Source organism: Carcharodon carcharias, chromosome 32 (genome assembly GCF_017639515.1).
Source record: "Carcharodon carcharias isolate sCarCar2 chromosome 32, sCarCar2.pri, whole genome shotgun sequence".
Lineage (NCBI taxonomy): Eukaryota > Metazoa > Chordata > Chondrichthyes > Lamniformes > Lamnidae > Carcharodon > Carcharodon carcharias.
This window is the reverse complement of record NC_054498.1, coordinates 21,513,630-21,532,829: the sequence shown is the minus strand read 5'-3', so window position 1 is coordinate 21,532,829 and position 19,200 is coordinate 21,513,630. Positions and strand designations below refer to the sequence as shown.

The following is a 19,200-nucleotide window of genomic DNA, read 5'->3' as shown; positions in this document are numbered from 1 at the left end:
GGTTTTAAAAGAAGTGGTCAGTGAGATAGTTGATGAGTTGGTTTTAATTTCTAAAATTCCCAAGATTCGGGGAAGGTTCCATTAGATTGGAAAATAGCGAATGTAACTCCTTTATTCAAAAAGGTAGACAGAAAGCAGGAAACTACAGAAACTAAGCCAGTTAGCTTAACATCTGTCAAAGGAAAAATATTAGAAGCTATTATTAAAGATGTTATAGCAACTTGGAAAAATTCAGGGTAATCAGGCAGAGTTAACATGGTTTTGTGAAAGAAAAATCATGGGCAGGATTCTTCGCTGAATGGATGGTCGTGCGCCTGACCCGCTCAAGCATAAAATGATGTATGATGACATCAGGCGAACATCCTGATGTCATTTGCGTGATATTTTGGTCAGCGGGAGTTGGCAGCGCGCCTGCCAACAATTAACAGGCCCAGTAAGGACATTTAAGTAACAACTGAATTAAATTTTTCACTGCCTGTCCAACCTCATGGTTGGTAGGCAGGCGAAAAGGCCAAGAGGAAACCTCATCCACAGATGGGATGAGATTTCCAACAGCAATTAAAAATTAAATAAAACTTTTTAAATTTCATTCATAAGATGTCCCTGCTCATGTGACAGAGTCACATGAGGGGGCATGTTTTTAACAGTGGTAACTTTTGTATTTTTGAAGTTTTAAATCTTTAGCTCCCTGAAGCAGCTCTGTGCCTCAGGGAGCTTTCATTGTGTGTGCCATCTTGCCCTTCTCCCACCCTGCCCCAGCAACACTGAGCGCTGCAGCATGCCTTTCACGCTGGCTGGCCGTTAATTGGCCAGCCAGTGTGAAATTGATGTCGGGGCCTGATTGTGGGTGGCGGTCAGCTTTGCAGCCTCTCCCAGGCCTGCCCACTGCGCCCGCCCGACAATGTAAAAAATTTGCCCCATGTTCAACCAATTTATTGGAGTTCTTTGAAGAAGTAACATATGGTATGGATAAAGGGGAACTGGTGGATGTACTGTATTTAGATTTCCAGGAGGCATTTGATAAGGAACTACATCAAAGGCTATTGCAAAAAATAAAATCTCATGGGTGGTGGTAAAATATTGGCATGGATAGAAGATTGGCTATCTAACAGGGAACAGAGTGTAGGCATAAATGGATCTTTTTCTGGTTGGCAAGATGTAACGAGTGGTGTGCCACAGGGATCAATGTGTTGGGCCTCAACTTTTTACAATTTATGTAAATGACTTGGATGAAGGGACCCAAGGCATGGTTGCTAAAGTTGCTAATGACACAAAGATAGGGAGGATAGTAAGATGTGAAGAGGATATAAGGACACTTTGGCTACAAAGTGACAAAGATAAGTTAAGTGAGTGAGCAAAGACCTTGCAAATGGAGTATAATGTGGGAAAGTGAGAAATTGTTCATTTTGGCTGGAAAAATAAAAAAGAAGCATGTTAACTGAATGGTGACAGATTGCAGAGCTCTGAAATACAAAGGGATCTAGGTGTCCTAGTGCATGAATCACAAAAGGCTAGTATGCAGGTACAGCAAGTAATTAGGAAAGCTCATAGGATGTTATCATTTATTGTGAGGGGAATTGAATATATAAGTAGGGAGGTTATGCTTCAGTTCTGCATGGCATTGGTGAGACCATATCTGGAGTACTATGTACAGTATTGGTCTCCTTATTTAAGGAAGGATGTAAATGTGTTGGAAGCAGTTCAGAGAAGGTTTACAAACACATATCTGGATTGGGCGAAATGTCTTATGAGGAAAGGTTAGACAGGCTAGGCTTGTAGCTGCTGGAATTTAGAAGAGTAAGAGTCGACTTGATTGAAATGTATAAGATCCTGAGGGATCTTGACAGGGTCAACGTGGAGAGGATGTTTCCTGTTGTGGGGAAATCTAGTCCTAGGGACCATTGTCGCCCATTTAGGACAGAGATGAGGAGAATTCTTTTTTCTTCAATGGGTTGGGAGTCTTTGGAACTCTTCCTCAAAAGGCAGTGGAAGCAGAGTCCTTTAATATTTTTAAGGAAGAGGTAGATAGATTCTTGATAAGCAAGAGGTTGAAAGTTATTCGGGGTCGGTGGGAATATGGGGTTGAGGTTAAAACCAGATCAGCTATGATCTTATTGAATGGCGGAGCAGGCTCGAAGGGCTGAGTGGCCCACTCCTGCTCCTAATTCATATGTAAGTACCCATTTATTTCTTCATGTATGCATTGTCCTGCAGTGTAACTACTGTAGCAGGCCTATAAACTACTCCCACAATGGGAGTTAAGCAGATTCAGCCTAAACTGATGGTTTGAAAGTCTCCAATTTTGGCTGGTTGTGAAGGACAATAATGAAATGCTTTTTGTGTGTCCTCCATCCAGCAGCTGTGAGTCAACAATACAAAATTGTTCAAGATTCAATCCTAATAAGCACAGTCTGAATATGAACGTTGATTGTAAGGTCAGCCACACACTGGAATTTCACACAATTTCTTTCTGGGTTATTTTCTGAAGATTAATTACGTTCAATAGATAAATTGTACATCCACTGAAATGGCTTTGCTGGGTCTTTACTCATTCCATGCTTTCTTTCTGCCAATGTAACTCAAGGGTGAACTGGTGAATTCATGTACATGGTTGGAGTAGTGTGTAGGGAGCTTTTCTCTGAATGACAACAACAAGCACAAGGGATAACTGAAAAAAAAACATACTTTAAATTAAAATAGTATAATCTTTCAAATTTAAATTTCTGTAAACCTTTGATTGGGGACAGGGTGCCACAACGGGGTTATCTTTCACTTTTGGAGTGCTGGGTTCAAGTGTTGATTGGTTGAAACTCTCCTCAATATGCTGAATGTAAGGATCCTATCTTCAAGAGCTAGGGTCATCCTAATCTAGGTCCTAGCGGGCATGTGGCACATGATATAAACGCTATTTTAAGATAAATTGCAAATCTTGCTCAGAGATGACAGACTGGTGGGAAAAAAATGGTACAATATTGAGTGAAACACTTTGTTGGTGCAAAGTAGAACAAGCTTTACTCTGTACCTAGCCATGTTGTAGGGAATCTGAGCATGCTCAGCACCAAAATCACATTCCTAAAATAGAAGTATGACCTAGAAATTTGGGTACAGGAATCTGCCATTTGCTGGAGCAGGTCGGCATTTGGCAACCCAATAGGCCTCTAACTTTGTTTAGGTGAGACTCAGCTGCAGACACCTGCAGAACATCAATGAGCAGTTTGGTAGCAAAGAAGATTTCAATTTCATGCATGTGCGTGACCAGCATCGTTACTCAGGCGGGTCCTGGAAGATGAAGGAAATCAAAAAGATTGGTGAAATGATTGGAAAGAACAGAGATGTGAATGGGAGAAGGGGGAAAGCAATCAAGTGGGTAAGGAGGGGAGGGTGGGTTGAATGATCAGGATGGAAGTGAGACTGGAAACTGAGAGTGGAGGGGACAGCTCTTATACATTGCAGCAGTCCTGACAGGCAGATCTCTGCTCTTCTTAGCTCCAGCTTCAGAAAAGTATTTCAAAAGTTACACACCCTTCTTTGACAATGGTCTTGTGTAGTCCGTATAAGTACCACTTGTTAGGCTGAATGTTGACCTCACCTCAGCTTTGTCCAGGGTAGTCCAATTATGTGAATATGGCATCAAGCTGGCATCTGGATCCCTATTTGCATATGCAAAGGTACCAATGTTGTATGAAGAGTGGGCATTGACTGTGTCGTTTTCTGCCTCTACCAATATGGCAGGTGGAGCACTTTTGGTTGCAATTGCATGTGTGCTCCCTGCCCCAATCCAACTTAGTAGATATTTAGGCAGCTGATTCATACCTGAAAAATGGGCACAGGACCATTGAATTTCTTGGCCACTATCCCTCACCTTGATTAACACTAAATAAAACTCCTTACCAATACACTTGTCATCAACCAGTGAGTATCCAGGAGGGCAGATACATCTGTAAGAACCATCCAGGTTTTGACACGTGCCTGGTGTACAAGGGCGGGGTACTGTTAAACACTCATTGACATCTGTTGAAAAAGTGAAACAGTAAGGGAAATGTTAATATAATCACAGAAATCCCACTAGTTAGTAAATTGAAAAAATGACTCATTTTTCTTCCTTAGTACCATGATAAATTTCATTAATTCTTTTATGCAATTTGGAATACCAGTTCCTAACACATACACAGTTTAAAAAGTCCTCCTCTTCCTGATTGTAAGCCAGTTGTTACATCTTTGATATGTTTGTCATCTTTAAAAAAAAGTATTCTCTAAAATTAATTGAAAATCAGAATAAACTATTTTAATTTATTTTTAACATTATATGTGTGATCAATTTATGTAACATCTGACACTTAAATACATGTAATCCTCATTTCAAAAGTGGAAAGGTGCCTTTAAGCCTGAAGTGACCAATTCTGAAATACTGATATATATATATATATATATATATAAAACACATGATATTGGGAAACAATTCAAAACCAGTATAAACAGTAGATTTAACAATTTGATAAAAATTCAGCAGACTCTGATCCGAATTGCTGATACATCTGGTGCAAGAAGTTTCACCTTGGAAGCGTGAATGTGACAATTTCTATTCTTATATTTCCTCAATACATTCTAGGTGTAGTAAACATCCAAACTTATCAGCAAAATACATTATAGAATAACATTTGTCGAATTAAAGTTGAAAGTTGACAGAGGCATCTCAGCTGTAGCTCTCTTGGTAGCACTCTTACCTCTGTGTTGGACGGTTGTGGGTTCAAAGCCCAATTCCAGAGACTTGAGTACAAAATCCATATGGCACTGAGGGAATGGTGTACTGCTGGGAGATGCTGTCTTTCAGTGAGGATGCCTCTCAAGTGGACATAAGATCCCATACCACTTTTTAATGCAAATTGTTGCATTTCCTACATTATAGCAGTGATTACAGTTCAACAGTATTTCACTGGCTGTGAGAAAGGTACAAGAGGAGGAACTAGGAACTTTAGGTCAGTTAATCTAATATTTGGTGTCAAGAATTTACTAGAGGCTACTATTAAGGACTGAGCGAATGAACACCTTGGAAATTTTATCTGATCAGAGAGCTAGCATGGATTTTAAAGGGTAGGTCATGCCTGATGAACCTGGTGGAATTTTTTTGAAGAGGTGACTAAAGTAGTGGGCAGGGGAATATCCATACATGTTATTTATGTGGACTTCCAGAAGGCATTTGATAAAGTTCCACTGAGACTTAGCTAAAGTCAAAGCTTATGGAATTTAAATTATTGAGCTGGTTAGAAAATTAATTGAGTGGCAGATACTCTAATTGACAAGGTGTGACTTGCGGAATTCTGCAAGAATCTGTTTGGGCCTCAACTATTCTCAACATTTATTAATGATTTAGATGGGACAGAAAGCCACACATTCAAATTTGTTGATTACACAACGGTAAGCAGCATTGTCAGCAATGTAGATAGAAGAGTACATTTACAAAAGGATATCAATACATTAAGTGAATGGGCAAAATTGTGGCAAATAGATTTCAATATGCAGGCAAAGTGAGGTCATCCACTTAGGGCCTAAAAAGGATAGATAAAAGTACTTTCTAAATAGTCATAAGCTGAAAACAGTGGAGGTTCAAAGAAACTTGGGGATCCAAGTACACCAAACATAAGAATGTAAGAAATAGGAGTAGGAATAGGAATCAGCCCCTCAGGTCTGCTCTGCCATTCAAAATGATTATGGCTCATCTGATAATGGCCTCAACTCCACTTTCCTCCCTGTCCCTCATAACCCTCAGCTCCCTTGTAGATAAAAGTTCTATCTAACTCAGCTCAAGTATATTCAATGGCCCATCATCCACTGCTCTCTTGATAGAGATTTCCAAAAATTAAGGACTCTGAGAAAAGAAATTCTCTCTCATTTCTATCTTAAATGGGAGACCTCTTATTCTGAAACTATACTTCCTTATTCTTGATTTCTCCATGTGAAGCATCCTGTCAGCATCTATCCTGTCAAGTTCCCTCAGAATCTTTTATATTTCCATAAGATCACCTCTCATTCTTCTAAACGCCAATGAGTATAGGCCCAGTCTGCTCAACCTTCCCTCATAAGACAATCAGTTGATCTCAGGAATCAACCTACTGAACCTTATCTAAATTCCCTCCAATTCAAATATATCCCTGCTTAAATGAGGTGACCATAACTGTACACAGTGGTCCAGGTACAATCTTACCAACGCCCTGTACAGTTATAACAAGACTTATCCACTTTTACATTCATTACATCCCCACGCAATAAAGACCACTATTCTATTTGCCTTCCTAATTACTTGCTATACTTGCATGTTAACTTTTTGTGATTCATGTATGAGAACACTGATCTCTCTGTACCACAGCATTCTGTAGTCTCTTTCCATTTAAATAATATTCTGCTTTTCTACTCTTCCTATCTAAGCAGATGACCTCACATTTTCCCACATTATACTTCATCTGCCAAATTTTTGCCCAATCACTTAACCTACCTATAACCTTTTGCAGTCTCCTTTTGTTGGCCTTACAACTTGTTTTCCCATTTATCTTTTTATTATCAGCAAATTTGGTTACAATACACTCTGTCCTTTCATCCAATTAATATTGATTTTAAATAGTTGAGGCCCCAACTGTGGCAGTTATAGTTGCTAACCTGAAAATGACCCATTTATACCAACCTTTGTTTCCTGTCATTTAGCCAATCCTCTATCCATTACCTCCGGCACCATGAGGTCTTAACCTGTCCTGTAACCTTTTAAGTGGCACCTTATCGATTGCCTTTTGGAAATCCTTTTGCTTTTATCTATCCTTGTTACATCCCCAAAGATGTTACATCCCCAAAGAACTCTAATAAATTTATCAAACATTATTTCCCCTTTATAAAATCACGTTGACATTGCTAATTGTAACATGATCTTCCAAATGTCCTGCTACTACTACCTTAATAATGGATTCCATAATTTCTCCAATGACAGAAGTTAGGTTAACTGGCCTACAGTTTCTTGCTTTCTATCTTCCTCCTTTCTTGAACAGGGGCTTTACATTTGTTGTTTTGTAATTTGCCGGGACCTTTCCAGAATCTAGAGAATTCTGAAAGATTACAACTAATGCATCCACCATCTCTGTAGCCACTTCGTTTAAGACCCAGATTTGCACTATGTGTGGTAGCGGGTGGGTAAACATGCTGTATCATCCCAAACTCGCCGCATTAATTATGCATTTCTGGGAAACACGTTGTTTCCGTGGCAGGTGGGCTCTCATTTGCCCGCTACGCCATCACCTCGCCACTTCATCATGCCGGGAGCCATATTTAAAGTTCAGCTGCGCGCACACTTCTCAGTGCTTCCAGCCCAAGACTGCCGCACTGAAGACAGGATGACCCCAAAAGACAAAATGACTGCAGGCCCTGCTTCAATGATGTTTCCCTCCAGCACCTTTTGAACGCTGTGGAGGCTCGCCAAGATGTCCCCCACCCCTGCTCTGGCCGCAGGATGGGCAGCTGCATTATCAATCCAGCATGGCAGGCGGTGGTTCTTTGCCAAAACCCTGGAAAAGGGGATAGCCACCCAGTGCCCCTATAGGATGAGTGGTCTCATCCTTTCCACCAGGGTAACTCACTTTTCTCATCACTCTCAACTCTCACAGTCACAAATCCAACACACATCCACAGGGATCTCACACCTCAAGGGATAACACCACTAACTCCTACACATACCCTCACATCTCCATCAGGCTCATAAGCTCGATAGCTTACATCCACATCCTATCCTCTGCTCACCACACCAACATTCCACCAAGTGCCATGTGTCCTGCTCACATTCTCTCCATCTGTTCCTACGCAGGAGAAGCCCGCTCAATAAGCAGGGAGAGGTCCCACATCAGGCCCCTCACTCACTTTGAGGAGCGTGCCATTGCGCTGACTGGTGAGGACATGGACCGTGCCTATGGTGATGGTGAGGTCGGTGGTGAACACCCTCGTAAGGATCCTGCACCACATCATCCCCCTCTCAACACAAATTGCTCTCTCTCTTGCTTTTTAGTGTGCTTCCATGCACTATTTATCTCTACTTTGGTTCACAAGTAGCCAACACACTCAGCTAGCCAGTCCCTCAGCTCCATCCAGGTCCTCATCTCCTGCTGGAAATAAGCAGCCTGGTAGACCTGTCACAGCGCTCACCCACACCCTCCACCAGCACAGAGGCACACGCCTCAGTGGGACTTCAATCTAGAGCAGGCTCAGGGTCACAATCTGGTGATCACTGCACAGACACATTTGCAACAGGAGGAGGCAGGTTCAGCTGAGCTCCCCGGCACTCTGAGGACTGCTGGGGAAGAGGCATATGTGAGGTCTCAGTCAGATGACGAGCCTGGAGAGTCAGCAGAAGGCAGGGGAACACCACACAGAGCTGTTGAAAGCCCTCAACAGAGTGGCATGTGAGTAGGAGGAGTGCATTCACCTGCTCTCTGATGAAGTAGTTCCCACATGTGCATGTATAGAGATCTCCATGGGGAGGACGGTGGATGCCATGGAGACCCTGGTCCAACAGAACACGGAGATGTGTGCAGTCCTGCGCTCCATCATGGGAGCCATGGTGAGTTCCTGCAGTGGCAAAGGGAGAGGAAAATGGGGCATCTTGATGTCCCTTCGGGCACTCCTTCCCCTCAAGGAGTCAGATCGGGGTCCCCGGGCACCTGAAGGGAGGAGTGGCAGTTGGACACCCTGGGTCTTCCACTCAGGAATCTCAGAGGTTGTCTTCTCCTTCTGAGTCTCCTTTGCCTGTGAGCCCCTCAACCTCGTCCTCTGTCACCGCAGAGGGAGCAGTTGACCAATGAGTGATTCTGGAGGGACAAGTGTGTGTGTGTGGCAGGGCCTTTCGGAACCTTGTGCAAGCACTCTTCCACACATGTGATCCTTCACATTTCACACACACCTCAATGTCCTGAGCGTTTTCAATGCTAACTGCTGGGGTTTGTTTTCAGTCGTCCATCTGAGCTGACCTGCAACTCTGCCCACCCAATGATCACATTCCCATGCAGCACCTGCTCTCGCCCACCATGACTCTCGTTTCACTTTCGATTTAGACAGAATGTTCTTGATCCGGACTTTTGTGCGCTCCCCCATTCTTTTCCCCTTCCCCAGTCACCCATTTCCTTTCCCCATCACTGTTGACTCGCCTGGCATCACCTTCCACCTCCCCTTTGTAACCTACCAGCCACAACCCTTTTCCTTTGGGGATGTCCAGGTGGCACACGTTCCCTTCCATCCCAGAAGTCCCACCACCATCTATATTCGCCTACACAACCTCCTCCTTCCCACCCCCAGGGTCCGTGTTTGCCTCTGAGTCCCAACCAATCACCCTTGCTGTCCCTTCCACCGTTAACTTCGAATCTTCACCCTCCCACCCTACCGCCTCACTCTGCCCTCTGTCATTCTCATCATTCCCTTGTTCCACGCCCACCCTCAATTCACTCCCCAGGAGGCAGTCATCAGTCCTCCCTTGCTTGTTCATGTGGACATCCCCCCTTCCGGACCTCTTCCCTCCCTTGGAACCCCTTCCCCCACCCTGGATTCCCCCCACCCCCCGGGCTCCACACTGCTTAGTCCTTCCCCCTTCCTGACTCCTTCAGACACTGTACTTCTTCCGCCACCCTTAGTCCTTCCCCCCACACCCCGAATATTTTCCCCAGCCTTACCTCTTTCTCCTGTCTTACTCCCTCTCCTCTCCTCACTCCTTCCTCCCCCGGACTCCCAGCTCTCTCCTTCCCCCACTGAACTCCTTCCATTACACCTTCCACCTACTTCCCTGGTGGCTGTCTTCTCCCGTTACCCCCTCCTCCCCTGTACTCCCTCCCCCCTCTCAACCTCTGCCTGACAGCTACATTACCCCCCTCAACCTCACCCCATCCTGACACCTCCATTCTACCCCCCCTAACCTCACCCCATCCTAACACCTCTTCCTCTCCCAATTGATCCTAGACCTTCCTCTCCCACCCCCAAAGTACATCTTACTCTCCCAAACCCAGCTGGACCTTCCTCTCCAGCTTCTCGATCATCAACTGCTGTGACCAGACCCGCAATGGCGACTTTCCAACTTCTGTGGACTGCTTCGCAGCAGAGTCATGTCCATGAGAATCCACCCAGCATGCCATGGATGTTCCTCCGTTGCTGTCAGGCTCCAGCATTTTTTGCTCCTCTAACATCCATGATGTGGGCAAGGCCCCGTCTGTAAGTCCCGACTTCTGCACGTCTCACTTGTCAAGATGTGTTCTGCACTGGCTTGCAATCATGCTGACGTGGACGGATGATCCAGCAGGGGAGATGATTCTGGCGGCTGGCTTATAATGATTTGCAGATGTGTTACAATGAGGTTCCTGACGTCTGATGGCAGGGAACGCGGCCCACCATCAATGGGTTGAGCAGATGATTGCAAACTGGTTTCACGATGTTGTGAAACCGATTTCTGGCCTTCTCGCCACATAGTCCGCTCACGCCACCAAGCAAGCCCGACACTAGCGGGCACTAAATATTCTGCCTAAGGATGCAGTCCATCAGGTCCAGGGACTTGTCAGCTATTAGTCCCATTAGTTTCCATGACAGCTATAAAAATACCCTGGTTAGACCATACCTGTAGTACAGTGAACAGTTTTGGACATCACACCTTAGAAAGGATATATTGGACAAGGACATATGGATACAGGATATACCGGTCTTGAAGGGACCACAGTGTAGAATTTACCAGGTTACCTGGACTCCAAGGATTAAATTAAATTATGAGGAGAGATTATGCCATTGTGGGTTGCATTCCCTGGTATTTAGAAGGTTAAGGGGTAATTTGATCAATGTTTCCAAGATATTAAGGAGAGAAAATTAAGTAGATAGAAACTATTTTCGCTTGTTAGGGAGGCAAGGACTAGGGGGCATAATTTAAAAATTAGAGTCAGATGTTTCAGGAGTGAAATTAGGAAACACTTCTATATACAAAGGAAGTTGAAGCTTGAAACTCTCTTCCACAAATAACTATTGATGCTCAATCAATTGTTAATTTTAGATCTGAGCAGGATTGGTTTTGTTAACCAATGGTATTAAGGGGTATGGATAAAAGTGAGTATATGGAGTTAAACCACATGCCAGCCATAATCTCACTGATTGGCAGAAAGGCAAGAGGGGCTAAATGGCTTAACCTTGTTCCTGTGTAAAGCACTAGGGACATCTCGAGGTCATGAAAAATGTTATATAATTGTAAGTCTTTCTTACAAAAATCAGTGAAAATGCAGGTGATTCCCCTAAATCTTCTGAAGAACATCATATGGACCTCAGAAAGCAATTTTAAATATGGGAGTATGTGGCCAAATATTGAATTTTATCTGGTATGTGTACTTTATCCTGATTGTCAGCCCAGGGTAATTGAAATATTTACTGAATCCAGTGCCCCCAGAAGAGAAGAAGGTAATGTTCATCCCTGTTATCGATCCCTTTCAGTATCCCTAATATTGGTTTGGATTGTGTGTTAAGCGATTGCATTAGAATGTTTGTTCTGGGCAGGGGAGATCCAGTGCATTTTTGCACATCATCTTGAACACTGGAATAATTGGGATGGAAAGTGCCTTGACTGCTTTGCACATCTCAGTATGGATTCTCAAAGTTAGCGATTGCAAGCCATCTTCTTAAACCCCTCTTTTTTGCATCCTCCACCCTCACCTCCAACAAGTGGGAGGAGCTCATCCAATCAGCTGCCTCTGCCAGCTGCCTCCCTTCACAAGTTCATCATCCCAAAGTTCTTTTAAAATTCCACCCTAACCTAGCCTTGAACTTGCATCTTTCTCTAGTCTCTCTTTCCTATCTCCCCTTGTGCCCTTTCTGAGCTCATCATGAGACCCACATCCTGCTCCTTTGACCCTACTCCCATTAAACTGTTGACCACCCAATTTACCCTCCTGGTCCCCATGTTACTTGATATTTTTAAAAGTTCACTCTCTTTGCATTTTATTCATCTCTCCTTTAAATCTGCCATAATCTTTCCTCTCTTCAAAAAAATCAACCCTTGACCCCACTGTCTTTGCAGACTATCGTCCCATCTCCGACCTCCCTTTTCACTCCAAAACCTTTGAACATGTTTCAGCCTCCCATAACTGTTCCCATCTTTTCCAGAACTTCATTTTTGAATCCCTCCAATTGGGTATCTGCTACAGTACTGAAAAGGCACTTGTGAAAGTCTCAAATGACATCCTTAGGTGACTGTGACAAAGATAAACTAACCCTTCTCAACCTTCTTGACCTGTTTTCAAACTTAGACATGGTTGACCACAGCATCCACCTGGTCGTCTATCTGGGTAGAAGTGCTCTTCCCTGCTTTCATTCTTATCTTTATAATCAAAGCCAGAGTATCACTTAATGATCCTCTTGCTGGTCGACTCTCTTGCTTGCCACCTCTCCAGCTTGTGGCTTACTACAGCAACCCTGAAACTCGAAGATGCTCTCACTTTCTGGCTTGCTTCCTGCCTCTTGCCGCTCATCTCGCGGGCCTTCACTCATAGCGATTTAGAGGGTCAATAAGTGGGAGAGTGAGAGATAAGTGGAAAGTTAGTATATTTCATGTTTTAAAATTTATTTTATTTTAAAAGTTAACAGCTGCTAGCAGGGGAGGCAAAGAATGGAAGAGGCGGTGAGCGGGAGAGACAGCAAGTGGGAGGTAAGTAAAAAGTTAGCATATTTTATATTTTTAAATTTATTTTATTTTTAAATTTTTTAAATTTACAAATATGGTAATTTAGCAATGTACAGAATTTAAATGTATAGGCTTTTAATTTTTTCATGACAGAAAGATCCTATGGAATTTAACTAAAGCTTTTATACTGGTTGTAATGGGCAAATCTAATTCGATTAACATCATTTCATTTAAAATTGCGCTTTTCAGGAATGCAACTAAAATGTTAAGAGAGCAATTAATGTACTGGGCCAGCAATCAGCGAAGGCTCCCATGAAATCATTTCTGACAAACTGCAAGTTCAGGGTTTCAGCATAAACTGGCTCCCCTGAACTTGCAATACTGTTGTGCCTCTGAATAGCAGCAAACATTGACCACTGTTGGGATCAGATGATCTGGGCCTTTGTGTCTGTCCTCATAAAAGACACAAATTACATACCAGAAATAAAGGGTAACCAAGAAGCTAACAAAAGTGAGGAACTTCAGATAATTATTATCAGCAGAGAAGTACTACTAGAGAAGTGTAAGGAACTAAAAGCCAGCAATCCCCAGGATCTGATAGCCTACAAGTTAGGGTTCTAAAAGATATAGTTGCAGAGATAGTGGATGTGCTGCTCATGATTTTTCAAAATTCCCTAGATTTTAAAATGGTCCCAGCAGTTTGGAAGTTGGTAAATGTAATAACACTTTTCAAGAAAGGTGGGAGAGAGAAAACAGGGTACAGGCCAGTCGTCTTGAGATCAGTTGGGAAAATGCTGGAATCTATTGGGAAGGAAATTTTATCAATGCACTTAGAAAATCATTGTAAGATCGTATAAAGTCAACATGGATTTACAAAAGGAAAACTTGATAAATTTGTTAGGGTTTTTCAAGGTTGAAACCAGTAAGATAGATAAAGAGGAGCCAGTAGATGTAGTATAATTGGATTTCCAAAAGGCATTCGATAAGGTGCCACACAAAAGGGTTAATACGCATGATAAGAGCTCATGGTATTGAATCTAATATATTAGCATAGATGGAGGTTAAGATGTAGCACTGTATAATGCTGTGAAATCTTATGAAAAATAGGAAAGCGTGATCACGTGCCACAAAGTAGTGGCTTTTACAACAAGCGTTCACAGCTTTGATGTTAAAATACATATGTAAGTATGAAAATATTAAGTCAAGATGTCTTACAACTTTTTTCCCTTCAATTCATTAGCTTTGCTTACCGACACAACTTCTTCTATCAGCTGTAAGTTCATAGCCTTCACGGCAGAGGCACTGGAATGTTCCAATGGTATTGATGCACTGTCCATTTCTACAGAGTGCACCATTCAAGGAAGTGCACTCATCAACATCTAAAAAAACCACAAAATTATAGTCACGTTTATAGTTTTAGTATTTTGCTTTATTTCATACTGTCACAGGATTGTCTTATTCGATCTGCTTTAATATGATCCTCTATTTTTAATTTTGAACACTTGCTCATTTGCAAAATTGAACCCAATTTTCTACAACATAAAAGAATTAAAGTAATTCAGTGGGAATTATTAACCTATGATTGGTTGTATATTTTGTGTCAACATTTTTAAGTTTTATTCATTCATGGGATGTAGGTGCTGTCATGAAGATATTAATGTACATAATGTTATTAGAAATTATTTTAAAGTGGATTTGTAGTAGGGTCTGTGCCTGTGGATGTGAGCATGTGTGTCTTAATTGGATTAAAGCCAGCTAGTCTGGATGCTTTGATGTTTAGTAGCTTTAAGATGTTAAACAGTAAGGAAGTTAAGGTAAAGAGTACATTTGCATATTGTTGAATAAACCATTCAAAGACTGGGGGCAAAATCTTGCATCTAGCTAGGAGACGCCAAGCAATATGTTTATATTACTAATAAAATTGGTACTATGAAAGGGGTTTTATTGTTAGAAGAGATGGAATTCAAAGGGCCTGGTGATACAATGAGAATTTACACCATCAAAGGGAAGGCTAGGTATATGCAGAAAAGAGTTGTGTGTGTGAGTCAGAGGCACGTAATAACTGTGCCACCTGTAAGCCTACAAACTGTGCAAAGGAACCAGATTGAAAGTAACCTCATTTTGAATTCGTAAGATATAATGTGCTTTGCCTGGCGTCTGTTTAAATCTATGGGTTATTGTTGCCTTGATGAAGATTTTAGGGGTGATTAATTTGGGGATTTGCTTAAAAGTTATTATGGTAGTAATTTGTAGACATGTATATGTGTTTAAATTTGTTGTTAAATTAATAAATGTTTAATTTAATTTATATAAAAAAACCTCTCGAGGACTGGGTGGTTTTATTCCTGAATTCAGAGTTGCATCTCAAACATGCCAATTGAAAATATAGGTTATGACAGTTGTTCAAAGTTTCCTTCAGGGATTTTAAATAACTTAGCCTTTAGCAACTGTGTGTCATAACAGTGTTGTTGGCAAGACAAAATTAATTGTCTTTCCCAAATTGCCCTTAATGTAGTGATGAGCCACATTCTTGAACCCCTGAAACCTGTGGTGAAAGTACTTTCACAGTCTGTTGGGTAGGGAGTTCTAAGTGACAACGAAGGGACAGCAAAATATTTCCAGTTCAGGGTGATGTGTGATTTGGAGGGAAACTTGAGCTGGTGGTCTTCCCACATGCCTACTGTTCTTGTCCTTTTAGGCAGTAACGGTTGTGGGTTTAGGAGCTGGAGTCGAAGAAGTCTTGGGGAGCTGGTAGATAGTGCAGACTACATCCACAGTGTGCTGGTGGTGGAGGAATACCAATAAAGAGGGCTGCTTGTTCTGAATGATGTTGAGCAGCTCTCATCCAAGTAAGTGGAAAGAATTCTATCACACTCCTGATTTGTGCCTTGCAGATGATAGAAAGGCTTTGTGGAGTCAAGAGGTGGGTCACTTGCCACAGAATACCCAATTTTTGAGCTGCAGTCACAATATTTACATGGCCGATCCAGTCAAGTTTCTCATTAATAGTGACTTCAAGGATATTGATGGTGGGGAATTCAGTAATGGTAATGCTGTTGAATTTCAAGAGTTTGGGGGCGGGGGGTTAGACCCTTTCTTGTTGATGATGGTCATTGCCTCGCACTTGTGTGGCACAAATGTTTCTTGCCACTGATATTGTACTCGACTTGTGTTTTTTTAAAATGATACTGGTCTAGCAATTCAGAGATTGTGAATTCAAATCCCATTATGACAATTCAATAAACCTTGCTAATTTGTGGACTAGGGCCAGAAAAAATATCATATTTGTATGGTAAACAATGCCTTGATTGTGTAATTGAATTTTATTTATGTCACAGTGGTTCACATAAAGGTACAACATTAAGAACACAAACTAAAGCTATATAAGCAGTGAATAAGTAGAAGAGTCATACGGACTCAAAACTTTAACTCCGTTTCTCTCTCCACAGATGCTGTCAGACCTGCTGAATTTTTCCAGCATTTTCTATTTTTATTTCAGATTTCCAGCATTCGCAGTATTTTGCTTTTATTTAAGCAGAGAATATGTTCAATATTTAAAAGAAATAAAGTATGACTGTTTGAAAACCACACTTCTACACCTACAGCTTTCTTTAAAGTCCTATTTTATGATTAATATTATGTTTACAGACTTTATCCCTAACTTGATCCAGGTCATGAACTACTTTGTTTAGTATCAATCCACAGGGAGCAATTCAGGGCACAGGAGGGGCATAGGGCGACAACTGGGAGGTTTCAGTTTCCTAAGTGGTGTTCCCAGTGAGTGCAGCTCCCCCTTAGGAACGTGGGTTCCTTTCTTATGTTTTTCTCAATATAAAATAGAGAAATCACTTTAACAGAAAGGATACCCCTATAACTTTCCTTCATCTTACAAAACGAGAAGTAAGAAGAGAGTTAATTATGAGGTACATGGAGCATATCAGATATAAAGCATTTCAATTTGTTTCCTTGTAGACTTCAACATTTGCTTAGCTCAGGAAACACATGATTAACTTACCAATGCAATCATTGTTATGTGAGAGCATGAATCCAGGGAAGCACAAACAACTATAGGAGCCAACCGTGTTCTTACAGGTTCCATTGCCACATGGCTGCCGTTCGCATTCATCAATATCTACACAAATGAAAGGGAAATATCAATGTCTTTTCATTGGGAAAAAAGTTTTATTTAATATCTGAATTTATACAAATCAAAAATGAGCATTCAAGTAAGTAATCAGACCAACAGGCATACATTCATTTGATGTGGCTTTGCTATTGATTGGAGTTCCTTTGCAATATATATATGTGCCACTTTTAGCTGACCTAGTGCCAATGCGAGTCTGAAATTAATTGGTAGAAGGCATACAAGAGCAGTATGGGCTGACTCTCTCACTGACTTTCCCTCCACCTCTGGAACCTCTGCTTAGGACCTCTTTGTGTGACCATAATAAGAGTGGTGGAGTAAATCCATAACCTGTTCCTCAGTGGCATGACATATGGATTAAACCCATGACTCACAAATCAGTGGCTATGTGCAGTCATGATTCAATAGACTGGTCCATCATGTTATCTTTTCTGTTGATTTACTAAGCTCTCTGATTGATTCAGGTCTTTACTCAGGTGCAGAATGCCTCTGATCTTGCTTTATGTACTGTAATGGAGCAATCAGGGCACAATATTCAGATGCACAACGTGCTTTTTATAAGTTCAATTTTTCAATTATGTAATTGTTGTTACTTTGTACCCACCGAGTCATAATTTTCCCCCCATGTCAGTAACAGCGACTGGCAGTACCATCATTAACTTTATGGTCCATCTCATGTTAATGGTGAAGATTAACTGCTACTAAATTTCCAATTTTCATCATCTCTCTAGTGCAGAGTACAAGAAAGGAGGTACCTTGTCATACTCTTAATGTGCTACCATATGGTGTTGTAACCAGTAGTGAAGATTAGACAGGAGAGAGAAGCTTGTCTCATGCCTACGTTACTTTCTATACAACAGCAAAAGCTTGTATTTATACAATGCCTTTAAAAGAGCAAAACATCCCAAAACACTTCACAGCAACATTTTCAAACAAGATTGACAGTAAGTTATATAAAGAGATATTAGGTCAAGTGACCAAAAGCTTGGTCTAAGAACTAAGTTTTAAGGAACATCTTAAAGTAAAATAGAAAGAGAGAGGTGAAGAGGGAATTCCAGAGCTTAGGGCTTAAACAACTGAAGGTATGGCTAGCAATGGTGGAGCAATTAAAATCAGTGATGTGCAAGAGAGCATTACTGCAGGAGGGCAGGGATCTTGGAGGGTTGTAGAGGAGGTTACAGAGATATAGGAGGGGCAAGACCCTGGATGGACTTGAAAACAAGGATGAGCATTTTTAAATCAAAATCTTTCCGGACTGGAAACTATTGTAGGACTGGGACTGATGTCCTTGGGGGAACATTTGCTAGGGTGATTGGGGAGGGTTTAAACTAAAATGGCAGGGGATGAGAATCTATGCATGGAGTCAGAGGAAGGGGAATCAAAGACAAGAACAGAAGACTGAAAGCGGAATAAGAAAAGTGATAGAGAAATCAAGGGCGAGAATCAAACAGAGCCTCAGTGAAAAATAGTGGGAATAGGACAAGTAATGTTAAAAAGACAAGCCTAAAGGCTTTGTGCCTTAACGCGAGGAGCATTTGCAATAATGTGGATGAACTAACTGCGCAAATAGATGTAAACAGGTATGATATAGTTGGGATTACAGAGACATGGCTGCAGGGTGACCAGGGATGGGAACTGAACATCCAGGGGTATTCAGTATTTAGGAAGGACAGACAAAAAGGAAAAGGCAGTGGAGTTGCATTGCTGGTTAAAGAGGAAATTAACGCAATAGTGAGGAAAGATATTAGCTTCGACGATGTGGAATCTGTATGGGTAGAGCTGAGAAGCACTAAGGGGCAAAAAGAAATTAGTGGGGGGTTGTGTATAGACCCCCAAACTGTAATGGTGATGTTGGGAATGGCATTAAACAGGAAATTAGAGATGCATGCAATAAAGGAACATCTGTAATTATGGGTGGCTTTAATCTGCATATAAATTCGGCAAATCAAATTAGTAACAATGCCGTAGAGGAGGAATTCCTGGAGTGTAAACGGGATGTTTTTCTGGACTAATACATTGAGGAACCAACGAGAGAACAGGCAATCCTTGACTGGGTATTGTGTAATGAGAAAGGAATAATTGGCAATCTAGTTGTGCGAGGCCCCTTGGGGATGAGCGACCATACTTTGATAGAATTCTTCATCAAGATGGAGAGTGACGTAGTTGATTCTGAGACTTGGGTCCTGAATCTTAATAAAGGAAACTATAATGGTATGAGGTGCAAGTTGGCTATGATGGATTGGGAAACGTTACTTAAAGGGATGACGGTGGATAGGCAATGGCTAACATTCAAAGAGTGCATGGTTGAACTGCAACAATTGTTTATTCCTGTCTGGCGCAAAAGTAAAACAGGAAAGGTGGCCAAACCATGGCTTACAAGGGAAATTAGAGA

At 41.7% G+C, this 19,200-nt stretch overlaps 1 protein-coding gene across 1 annotated transcript in view; it reads right to left on the bottom strand.

The window, feature by feature from the left end:
• LOC121272136 (fibrillin-1-like) overlaps positions 1-19,200 on the bottom strand; it is a 639,088-nt gene that overhangs the window by 68,905 nt on the left and 550,983 nt on the right. The window contains exons 46-48 of the mRNA XM_041178628.1: positions 16,680-16,796; positions 13,915-14,043; positions 3,892-4,011 (exon numbers count right to left, since the gene is read on the bottom strand). Of these exons, the coding sequence (XP_041034562.1) occupies positions 3,892-4,011; positions 13,915-14,043; positions 16,680-16,796 (366 nt within the window). The remainder of the gene's footprint in view (positions 1-3,891; positions 4,012-13,914; positions 14,044-16,679; positions 16,797-19,200) is intronic.